General features: G+C 36.1%; 1 protein-coding gene across 1 annotated transcript in view; it reads right to left on the bottom strand.

Annotated features, from left to right (window-relative positions):
* Window positions 1–11,953, bottom strand: part of LOC124880404 (sialoadhesin-like) — a 264,206-nt gene extending 252,253 nt beyond the window's left edge. Inside the window, exons 1-5 of the mRNA XM_047385499.1 lie at window positions 11,817–11,953; window positions 8,615–8,650; window positions 8,190–8,453; window positions 7,545–7,808; window positions 7,196–7,471 (exon numbers count right to left, since the gene is read on the bottom strand). Coding sequence (XP_047241455.1) covers window positions 7,196–7,471; window positions 7,545–7,808; window positions 8,190–8,453; window positions 8,615–8,650; window positions 11,817–11,853 — 877 coding nt within the window. The 5' untranslated portion in view covers window positions 11,854–11,953. The remainder of the gene's footprint in view (window positions 1–7,195; window positions 7,472–7,544; window positions 7,809–8,189; window positions 8,454–8,614; window positions 8,651–11,816) is intronic.
* Window positions 11,954–12,415: the final 462 nt, after the last annotated feature.

Below are 12,415 nucleotides of genomic sequence, written 5' to 3'. Positions count from 1 at the left end.
CAGGATGTGAAATTGATTGTCAATCAGTGTTGCTTCCTTAGTGGACAGTTTGATTTCACAGAAGTTTGATTTACTTGGAGTTATATTGTGTTGTTTAAGTGTTCCCTTTATTTTTTTGAGCAGTGTATATATATCAAAAAGGTGTGACCAGATTTGGTTGAAATTTTCAGACAAGGTGCGTATTAGGAGATGATTGCATTTTGATGATGATGTGGGGGCACCAACTGGATCCAGGATTATTTTGAAGAACTCTTTACCTTCGCCACACCATGGAGCAGCTTGGAATTCCCACACGGTTCACCAACCTGTCAGCAGCCGACATACAGTTGCCAGAAGTTATCCACAGTATAGCTCATCAGTATGGAAAAAAGCTGACATGCATCAATGACCCTATTACCTTGGCAGAGGTTTCTGCTCTATGAGTGCTTTTCTAGTTATGTGATGTGTTGCATTCAGTCAACAAAAAACCAAAGTACAAGAGCTAACCTCAAAACACTAGTACATCCTCCTTCTAAAAAAAGAACAGCTACCTTCCTTCTGGCCACCAGAGACACAGCACATAACCTGCTGAAAGCTGTAGAAGGCCTCACCAGCAAGACTGTGAGGAGAACACCATGGTTAATATTTTTAATAATTAATAGATATTTGGCTAGGTGTTGTTGGCTCGCTTTTACCTGAGTTGGAGTGTTGTGTGTTTGTTAGAGCTAGATGTGCAACAACTCAGACTGCAGTTCATTAATGCTTTTTTAAAGAGAATGGTGACATATGGGACATTTGAGATTAGTGCTAAAGAACAGGGCCCGTATTTACAGAGATTCTCAGGGTCCCCTCAGAGAGCTCCTATAGCCTAAAAGGTCTTGCCAAGGAGTCTTAGCTCAAAAGTGATAGGGCTAGCTGCTGAGAGCAACTCTGCGCAAAGAGACGACAGAAATTCCCATCTCAGTGAGGTGTGGTTGACCCCATTGCTAGGTGTGACACTGTCTCCAAAGAGCTGTGATTGGTTTGACAAAAAAATAAAATAAATTTGCTCCTAGTTATCAATGGAGAGAAATTAACCGACCATGAAGAAATGTGTAAGTCAGGATGGTGAAACGTAGCAAATCTAAATCAATTGTCAAACTTTTTGGACCTTATTTACATACTTATCATTATTTTGATTTTCTTATTGTGATGTTTACTTGCCATGCTGGTCTTTTTAATTTTTCATCTAGTTGATATTAGTGTGGACTGTGCTGTCTTGGCCCTGAGTTCTCTAATTTTCACCAGCTAGACAGCAAGATAACGATGCTCCAATAAACAGACTTCTCTTTCTTTTTGCTGATTTATTGAAGAATGGCATCTGACCATTGCCTTCTCTATGACCATCGTAAAACTGAAATATACAAAACATGGCATTAGCTAACTAACATTGCGAATTAGCCGGTTACATGCTTACTGCAAGCTAAAATAAACGTTCTCACAAATAACTTAAATATACAAATTATCACACCACTGTTACACAAACAATGACAGTTACTATGTTTGACATTAACCAATACTTACGGACAAATCTCGTCCAAAACAACAACGTATTAAAGTTGATATCAGCGTTCTTTATCGACACTCTGACATTACGTTCCGCCATCTTGGTTCTGTCTGCAACCTTATTTTCTTTTTCCCAGAATAACCAAAACAATATCATAAACAGCCATCAGAGGAAGTTCTAGGGTGATTTACAAAACCTTATATAGTGCAACTTAGAAAAGGCAGAACAGTGGACAGTCACCTGTCAGCATTTTACTGTGCTTGTTTCTTGTATAAATAGGTTTGATTTGATAAAATGACCAAAACAAAATGGAGAAAAAAAGGTGCAACAAACATAACTGGACAGAAGAGCAGAGCCTACTGGAGGAGAAGAGATGAGTGTTGAAAGGCAAATTTTGTCCCAGGATAATGGTACAAACAAACAGGTATACTTGGGAGCGCATTTCCAAGGAGAAGAATGCATCAATTCCTCTGCTTTCTCGCACCAGTCTGAATGTGAGAAGCGCTGGTACCTGGTGCAATCAAAAGCTAGAGAGGAGATTGCAGCAGACCTCTTCAGAAAGGTGGGAGTGTTGAAGACGACCATAAAGGCTATGGCTACTGACATCATCATGTACAATACGTCACATACCTATTCACCTCATGCTGAATAAGTATGTGTTGTTTACATTGTTGTACTTTATCTTGTCTAGAGTGTGTAATTCAGTATATAAATATTTTTTGACTTTTTTCAATTGTTTCCACTATTGTTTCACTAAAGGTCCTCCTCACCAAAATTAAAAACAAAGTTAAAGACAAAATTGCGAGTGATGTTGTATTATTACTAAATAATAGGAACTGTAAAAAAGCTATCATTGACATTTTTTCTTTTGTTTTTACACATTTAGACATTATTTACACAATAACAGGATTTTTTTTGACAATTGTTTTGACATAAACATTATACAATGATTCAAAATGTATACACTAAAAATACAAATCTTTTGCTAAACATTTTACTAAACACTGGGTAACATTGACAAATTTCAATCACATTGTTAAAATGAATTTAAAAGTATATTTTGCAGACTTTTAAAAGTAGCTACTGCTACATAAAAAAAGTGCAATAACAGCTGGTTAAAGGAAAAGGCAGGTATGTTGGCTGACGATGGACATCTCAGCTTCAGTTGTTAATACAATTATTTACTGACATGTTATAGAAACAGATCAAGTATATGAAGTAACAACAGATGTTTTACTATAAGTTTTAGCCAAGGTGTTTATTGCAGAATAAACCATCACAGCCTGCAGTCTACATGGTAGCATTGTTACCCAGAGCTGTTCCTGTCCTGATTTCATATAAAGCTGCTGCATCTGTTGCTGAAGGACTCCACTTTCCTGTGAATGAAGAGATGGTTTGTTTAAATCTGTATTATTTAGATTGTGTTTTGTCTAACTCTTTCTGTCTAATCTCAGAATTATACTAAAAATTGACCAGAAAAAAACAAATGCACGGAACAAGCCCATGTTTTTGTACAAAGCAGACCATGTCTAACTGTGTCTCAGCTGTGTCTAATCTGCCCATTTCTGCTGATGTCTAGGTGTAGCATGTAGATGTTAACCAAGGTGGATGATGATCAGAACACAATGCTGACATGTAATTACCTGCAGTGTAATAACATGACAAATGTTAAGACTGACAGTCGGAGCTGATTCTACCTGCAGGTTCTGTTCTCACTTCAGCGTAAATAGTACCTTCCTCTGGTTCATGAGGCCTCCCTGTTAAGATCACCAAATAATCAACAAAACAAAATCATTAAGGTTAAAACCAGTTGTTATCTTATGTTGTACATTATTAGTGTTTGAAACTTACTAATTTTCCTAAGGGTTTTTATTTCAATGAGAGAGTATGTGACATCTCCGGATTTATCTGCAACTGAAATATTTCACAATTTTATAACAGTTATTAATCGTCATGTATCAATGAATAACACTGCAGCTGCTTTAAAAGATATACTCCACCATTTTCAACAACTTCAGAGGATTTGACAAAATCATAAAGATGAGTATCACCTAAATGAAAAAAACGATAAAATCCATTTTAAAATAAGGTTATGTTGAACGAAACTAATAAAAAAGAGAGTTAAAGACTGAACCCTGAAGAGGAGAGGTGTATTCATGACTCTCAGCCTGGTTTACTCCATGACTTGTAGTGGGACTCTGACTGGTGTGCTTTAAGACCTTACATCTAAAACAGGACAGACATGCAGAGTTTCATAAAAACTGCCAAAACTTTTTGTTAGGAATAAAAATAAATGAAAATATAAGTAACTGACCTGATGCAGAACAAACCTGTGAAAAAGACATTGGTTATTACTTTAACATAAGCCCCCAAACTCGTTGTTGTTTGTGTTATAACATCACAATACAGAAATATTTCATTGTTTTTAGATGAACGATCAGATCCAGTATGGCCAGGAAAATCTCTGACCTTTGGACCGTCTGTAGCGCCACAACAAGAGCAGGAGAATAATGAGAATGATTCCACTAAGTGGTCCAACACTCAACATCACAGGTAGAGAATCGCTGGCAGGACTGGACACAGTTACTGGGAAACATTCAAGAAGAAAAATGATATTTAAATTTGATCACATCATTCTCTGTTTGCAGACAAATGTGACCCCAAGCTTGAAAGCAGACAGAAATCTACAGCGCATCCACATTAACATCCTAAGAATTTATGCATCTCAAACAACTAAATGGTTTACTGAATAAAAAATCTGAAATTATACTGAATTTATTTTAAATTTGAGAATCATCTGAACTCAAAGATTTCAATTCAGTTAGGATTTTGTTGGACGTGGTTACCACGCAACGGAGGTGCATTATTCTGGAGAAGAAACCACATGTGGGTTTTCATTAATTCTCCTCACTGACAACTCATGAGAAGCTCAAAACAGTAAAGCTTTCTAGGATAGGAAGACCAGCAAGTTTTACTTTACCGATCGAAGGAGTGGATTTAACACATAACCCAAGAAAAACCCCTGGAGGTTTTCCAAGGAAACAAAATCTTCCTCTTTGTTTTTGCTCCAGTCGACTGCTCACGGTCCCTCATATTTTTTTCCCTTTTGCCGAAGGAGGAAGAAAAAGCCGTCTTTGAGTTTGTTATGGACGCATAACAAACCCCCCCCCCCCCATCTCCCTCTGCTCCAGAGAAGACGACACCAAGTAATCCCGTTTTGTTTTTATTTCTATTAGAAATAGCTTGGGCAGGATAGAGTAGGATTTTAGGGCGATTTAGAATCGCCGCTTATAGTCCAATGTGTTCTAAGTTGTGCATGCTATGTCTTATTGAAATTTTGATTGCTGTTGGACTCTGAAAGCCGCTGCGCTTTGAAGCTGTGCGTGTCTCACAAAGCTTTGCTCAGTATCATATTTTCTCTTGTTTTTGCCAAATCTGCTGGTGTGACTTTCATACACACTCAATGTTGTTTCATCTTGTTTAGTTAGTTATTTTACCCCTTTTGTGTAGAACTTTTCATGCTTGATTAGGTGAAGATTATTGAATCAGAATAGCGAGGTGTATCAGGGCTGTTGATTTAATAAATATTCACGTAGATAAAGAGAAAGTGTTTGTGTTTATTTTGAGCAAGAGTGATTTGTCTGTCAAAATAAGGTAAAAGTGAAGCGGTTGATTAAACAGTGACATCTAGTAATAGTTATCAATTATTACTGAGAATTTAATAATTGTAATTATCAAGGGCCTTGAGCCATAATTACAATACCAGAGGACATCTCTGATTTCGATTCGTAAGTAATGATTTTTGGTTAAGAAAATTATTTTTTTCAAATTAGGATTTTAAATTATAACTCTTGATAAATTTGAATTACTCAATAATCATAATTCTTACAATTTAATCAGTGATGTTTTAAAAATGTTAAATGTTACAACAATTTAATGGAAACCAGAAGTTCCAACTACAGTATTACAGTGATATGGTTTATATAAGAATCAAATGTATTTCTTTCAAATAGTTACTGGAAACAACCCTTTTGATAATTGACAACATTTCCTCACTCTGAGTGCCATGGTCTGTTTTTATCTGCTGCTGATCGGGATGCTGAAAAAGAAAAACTACTCAGCTGCTAATGGTCCTCTCTAAATATCACTACAAAAGGGAAGAATCATCAAATTATACCTTGTTCTAATAAAAGACTAGACTAATTTTGACAATTTGTATCAGAGTTAAAATGTTGTTAAAATCTCTCTTCTTACTGATTCTGATGTGATCGCTGTAGTCTGTGTAGTAAACCGGTTCTCCTCTTCCTCCTCTGCACCAGTACTGGCCTTCCTCTGAGACACTGATTTTTCCATTTGAAGGGAAAACAGCTTGTTGTTTGGTCAGAGGTTCAGAGGATTTATCACCTCTGTACCAGAAATATTTCCAATCCGAGGTTGATGATGGTGATGATGATGATGATGAGTTCATTGAACAAGTCAGGGTCACTCTGCCTCCTACTGGTAGCTCTGTGCTGTCAGCTCTCAGTTGGGCATTTGATGTGCCTGCTATTGTTTTAAGAGCACAGATTAGAAAATATTGCCAGTGTTTCCTGTTTATCTCGCAGAAAATCTAAGTACCACTCTCCTGACTTCTGGTGACCTTTAAAATTAAAGCTGCAGTTTTTTTATTTAAAAAAATTTCACCTTTTTTGACATGCTTCTGTTGAACAAATTTACTTGTTAACTATTTGATTATGATGATCATTTAACACCACAAACCTTAATCACATGACAAATAAGTCTTCTTAATTAGTGATAATAATATTCAAGATAGTTTCAGCCAAAGCGTTTGCATTAATAAATAAAATGTTCTGACCATCCATTTCCAAAAAGAGTTCTCTCAGTTGCTTTTCTCAGTCCTAAATTATATTATATGAGATACATTTTCTGTATACTGACATAAAACAAAGATCAAGTTTATTTCATGACCTTCTGCAGTGCATTTAATGCCTATGCACATTCCAGTCTGCTTTACTGTTTAAATTTTGTTATCTTTGCTCGTCCACTAGAGTCCAGTAATGGTGTCTGTGTGCATCACAGATTTGTGCGACAGTGTGGGCTGTCTCCATCTGTAGAGACAATAATAACCAGACACACAGGGTAGCGACATACACACAGCAGATAAATAAAATGAAGGGTCAGATCATAACTGGGTGAAGATCATAACAATGAAACTTGTTAGTGATCAAAGGTACTTTATATAGCAATGAATTTCACCGTTTAAATCCTATAATAATACCCAGAGTTGAAATAGCTCAATTGTATTTGTCAATTTGGTTTTGTGTTGGTCATTGCTATAGAGAAATAAAACACATGTAATGAAATGCAAAGAAACTGTAAGTTACTGAGTCATTATTGGAATATTTTAAACAATATTAAACATTTCACTGCTCATCAAGAGAAATTTAAATGTTGACACTGATTTTCAATGAATAAGCTTATCATAGCTGAAGTTATAGCAGTTACAGCATAATTATTTCATCTTGACAAAAGATGGAAAACAAACTGGCTTGGCCACTTTTGGTGTTGAACAATAATACGGCAGCCTGGTCAGGTTCTAAGTCAGAAAATAATGCTCCAATAGAAGGAACATTTAATTCAACATATCAATAGACAACAAACATGACTGACCTGATACTGACAGTGTGATGCTTTCACTCCACTGTGTTGAAGAATACCAGTCATCTCTGAGTCTACATTGACACATGTAGTCTCCACTGCTGGACTCAGAAACTCTGAAGGTCCAGTCTTTACTGTTTGTCTTGTGTAGAACTGACCCAGATCTCCTCCATTCATACATCCACTTAGTGGTTTCTCCACCCTGGACCTCACATGTCAGCGTGATCGTCTCACCACTGAAGATCTGAGGCCAATTTGGTTGTCGTGTCACAAAAACCTTGTTGGAAACTGTTTCCAACAGATATAAAGAGTCAGGATACAAATATAAACACTGTATATTAAACAAAGCAATCAAACTCACTGGTTATCTGAATAGTGACCCAGTCACTGTAATAGAAGTTTGGGTTTCCTCTTATACCCGCACACTGGTAGAGTCCTCCTTTTGTGATAGCGATATCTTTGTTTTCTTCATTATCTGATCTGACTAAAACATAAGATGGGCCTGAGGTTTGTCTGAACCATCTGTATTTCCATCCAGCAGAGGGTCCCATAGAGCAGCTCAGGGTCACACTGCCTCCTACTGGTATGGTTGTTGAACCTGCTGTGAGTGAGGCTCTGGGTGCATCTAAAGTTATTAAAAACAAATCATTGCAAGGATAATCAAAAACACCAATAACAAGCATTTATGTGGAGTATAATGTTCTGGTAAGTTTAACTAAGTGAGACACTTAGTGGTTCTTTTGCATCAAGACATCATGTGAAATACTTTATTCTTAAAATAAAAAGCTAAATCGTGTTTTTTTCAGTTTGTACTTTTCTTTCTTTTTCTTTTTTGCAACCCAAGATAGTAAAAACAAAAAACCTGGGATATTTTACCACCAAACCTTTTTAGATGAGCAAGAAAAATAAAAAAGAATCTGCTCCAAGTTTGCATTTAAAATACAGGAAACATATGCAGAGGCTTCATAATCAACTTAGTAATGTGAAAAAATCGTTTAGATCTTACCTAAAACAGTGATAAGGACAGAATTACTGCACTTTATGCTATGTGACTCTCTCCTGCGACCACAGCACTGGTATTCACCACTACGACCTGTATATAGATGTTCTAATATGAAGCTTTTATCTAAGCTATATATGACTTGTTGTTGAACATTCCTGATTTGGTATTCCCAGTCATTGTCTTTTCCCTCGTTCATGTCACATCTGAAGGTAACAGATTCTCCAGTATAAAAGGTCGACCAATTGGGGTCAATGTTTAGCATGGGAGCTAGAACACAAGATATTTATCACAGTTTTTAGTATACCAGGAATTTTAATGGATCAGGTTAAATAAATTATGAAAAAATGCAGCAGGTGAGATACAGTAATTTACACAAGATTAATCCTCATAGAATAAATCAGTAAAATAAAGAATAAAAGGGAAGTTACCAGGAGCTTGTCCACAGCAAAGGAGAATTTTCCACACTAAAATGAAAGTGAAAACTTCCAACATTAAACAAGTTAAATTAAAACCAGATGTTTCCCACCCTCACATTCAGCATATACTCTCTATACTGAGAGTTATCTGCTTCATTGAAAATATTTAATATTTTTACAATCAGATCTAAAGTTTCAGATATTCTTTTCAGTCTAATGAACTCAAACTATGTTATTGTTTGTAGCGACTGTTGCGCGATGACTCTATGTTTAACCACAGGAAGTTTGGAAACTTCCTGCACAGTTACAGGAATGTCACAAATACTCTTACAAGAACACTGAAAAAAGTGAAACTTCCCTGTATTTTAGTTGAATTAAAATTTTATATTGTTGCAATGGAAAATATGGATTTCTGGTTTGAAACTGTTAATTTCACTTTACCTAAAATTAAAAATCACTAACTATTGACGAAATTAACTGAAACAATTTCCGTTCAAATAAATATTTACTTTAAGTCAAAGGTGATCGTGTCACGTGACTACATGACGTCACTCACTTACGTGAATACACGACGATCATCTCAGAGGAGAAAATATGATCTTGACAGAGTTGCACAGCATTTTAAGTCCGTGTTGGAGATTTCCTATGCTCTCAACGTAAGGCAGAAGAACAGCCAGACTGAGCAGCAGGAGTGAAACCAGATGCAAACGAGCCGGTATTTTCCGAATATCATTGTATAATTAAGCCTGGACTTGTTTTCACATGGACTGGACTCAGGTTTCGGTTTCTGGTGCATTTTTGATTAAAACGTGTTTGGTCTTCATTTAGTGAAGTGACTCACAGGCAGGGGCAAACTGGCATACGGGGCGGGCCCCAGTGGACCGCTGGCTTAGTGGGACAGTGGTTCACTTCAGCCCGTGAACCGCTCACACTGAGCCTGGTTCTGCTGGGGGTTTCTTCCTGTTAAAAGGGAGTTTTTCCTCTCCACTGTCGCTACAAGCATGCTCAGTATGAGGGATTACTGCAAAGTCAACGCCAGTGACTGTCTACTGTCTCTACATGCTCATCCAGGAGGAGTGAATGCTGCAATTCTCTGACTCGATGCAATCTGCTGGGTTTCCCTAGACAGAAAAACTTTTTATCCAATTTGAATAAATAACTGAATATGACTGTACTGCTCAATGGTTAGGATTAATTGGAATGTATGTACCTGACTTGAAATCTTTGTTTTGACTGAATTGACCTTGTAAAGTGCCTTGAGATGATGCGTAAAAATTGGAGTGATGTGGATAAAATGTTATACCATAAATTGATTCAGTCATAATATTCTAATTGTTTTTAATAGGTTGCTCAGAAGGATGAAGCTGGACTTGCCCTTGCGAAATGTACAATGGCAGTGTTTGTCATCAGATGGCGAAGAGGACACTCTACAGGCGCCATATGACATTGGGATTGTCATTGAAGGTGTGAAAGTCCTTAATGAGTTGCCATCAATCGCACATGCATGTGCTATGGTATTTGGCTTGATCTATACGCTCAACTTGAGCTATCCTGTAGAGCTCAAATACACCTTTGATGCACTGCAAAAACGTCATGGAAATAGAACCAAGGAAAATGACACGTAGAGTCTCAGTATCAAGCTCTAAGCTTTAGATCATTCACAGAGACATTTGGACTCTGCCTTTCGTCTTTTATAGTTTATTTGCATTCACATACACTCTAGTGAAGTGTTAAATAATTTTTGTTAGTTGCATCGAGAAGGAAGAGACCTTTAAAGACAAACTAAGTATCTGTCTTCTTTTTTTTAATTGTTTAAATGGTTCGGTCTGTCGTTCATCTTAGACATGTTTGCACGGTGTTCTAAATGTTATTGTTAAAGCTGTTACATTACCAATCTCAACTTTGTGTGAGTGAGATGTTCAAATTGAGTGTATTTTTGAAGAAATGTAAAAACGAGTTTATTGATGAAGGTTGGGTAGGTATTGGAAGGACAATCACTTCGCCTAATGTTTGGTGTATTTTTATTTTATTTCCATTTTTTTAGCAAGTACTGTGTAAATAACACGGAAGTGCTTTACTTTTTATTGTACTTTTTTTTGTACATGAAAAAGTCTTTGTTCAAAAAACACCATAATATATGAGGAGACATTATCTTTATTTCTAGCATGTTGATATTGAAAATATCTTGGTTTTAAGAAATTCTTTGTTTTTTGTAAAGCGAGAGATTTGTGAATTTGAAGAAATAAAGATTTCTATGCATAAGTAGAATTTGTCTTATTACACTGACTGAAATTTATAGGTTGATAAAACTTTAAAAAATTGCATGTAACAAATTAGAGCGTTTGCATTAACTAAGTCCAAAGAACAAATGTACTAGGAACTCACTCAAACTATCATGTCCTACCGGAGAGAAAAATCGATTTGTTTTTGATAAGAAATTGAGTTGTACTTGAAGCCAGAAATCGGGTTATGCCAAGGTGAAAAATTCAGTTTAACTTAAGTGAAAAAATGAGTTTTACAAAAGTGTTAAAAAAGTTTATAATCTTTGGCAACAATTATATTTTTAGTTTGTTTCAATTTACATTTATGATTCAAGAAAAATAATTTTTTTTTGTCTTACAGTAAATTAAAATGCACATTTTTTATGAAATCAGAATTATGATTTGAGTAAAACTGATCAATTTAGTTGTAACAAATTAGAGTAATTTTTTTAAGTTGGTTCAAAGTAACATTTTTTTCAGTGAAAAAAGGGTTACAAGTGTTTATTGTAAGAGTCAAATAAATAGTTTACAGCATCAAAGAATCTTTTTATGTTTTATTCATTGATTAAAATATTTACCACACTAATATTGGCAATTTGGGATCTAGCACTGTGGAAAGATTTAGTCATATTAGGGGTTGCTGAAAACATTTACACAGCACTGTGTATGTATTTACACAACACTTTATTATACTCTTTGTTGTGAAGAAACAATAGGATAACATTAACAAATAATCAAAAACTTCAAGTAAACATTAAGTTACAACTGCAGGAAAAGCAGCATAACAAAAAATGATTTAGTGTTTTACAAAGACTTGTTTGACCTACATACACCATAAGAAGAACATATGGGTGTGATCATGGAGAAATATCCAATATTCAGTTGTTCTAATTTGAAATGTTTTGCTTCATTTGTACTTTTTGCAAGTCAAAGTGAGACGGTGATCTACTTACACAACAAGATCAGCACACCGAGTGAAGAGTTCCCCATCCTGACATCTACTCCAAACTAGGAGTTATTTTGTTTTGGTCAGCTTTCACGAGGAGAAAACTTACCAATGCAAAGTCCACAGATAAACAGATATGGATGAAACAGGATCTAAGTTTTATTCTAGCATGAGAACATAATGTCTTTTTTTAAACACTTCCACAGATGGCGGGGATGCTTCCTGTCCAGAAATGAGAAGTTCTGGTAAAAAAAAAAGACAGATGTTTTTAGATGTTGTTTCAGACATTTAAAAAACATTTTTGACTTTACCAGCTGTTGAAATTAGAGAAATAATCATTACACACAGCTTATCTCACGGCTACATAATTTATTTGACAAAAAAAAAACATGGCCCGGCCACCCTACGGAGGTAGCGCATGCTGTAGGTCTTGGCTAGAGGGGGCCAGCAGGACCACGTCATCCACAAAAAGAAGAGACGAAATCCACTGGTCCCTAAACCAGACCCCTCCGGCCCTTGGCTGCGTCTAGAAATCCTGTCCATAAAAGTTATGAACAGGACCGGTGACAAAGGGCAGCACTGCCGGAGTCCAACATGCACGGGGAA

This window comes from Girardinichthys multiradiatus, chromosome 14 (genome assembly GCF_021462225.1).
Source record: "Girardinichthys multiradiatus isolate DD_20200921_A chromosome 14, DD_fGirMul_XY1, whole genome shotgun sequence".
Classification (NCBI taxonomy): domain Eukaryota; kingdom Metazoa; phylum Chordata; class Actinopteri; order Cyprinodontiformes; family Goodeidae; genus Girardinichthys; species Girardinichthys multiradiatus.
This window is presented reverse-complemented; position numbering and strand designations above follow the sequence as displayed.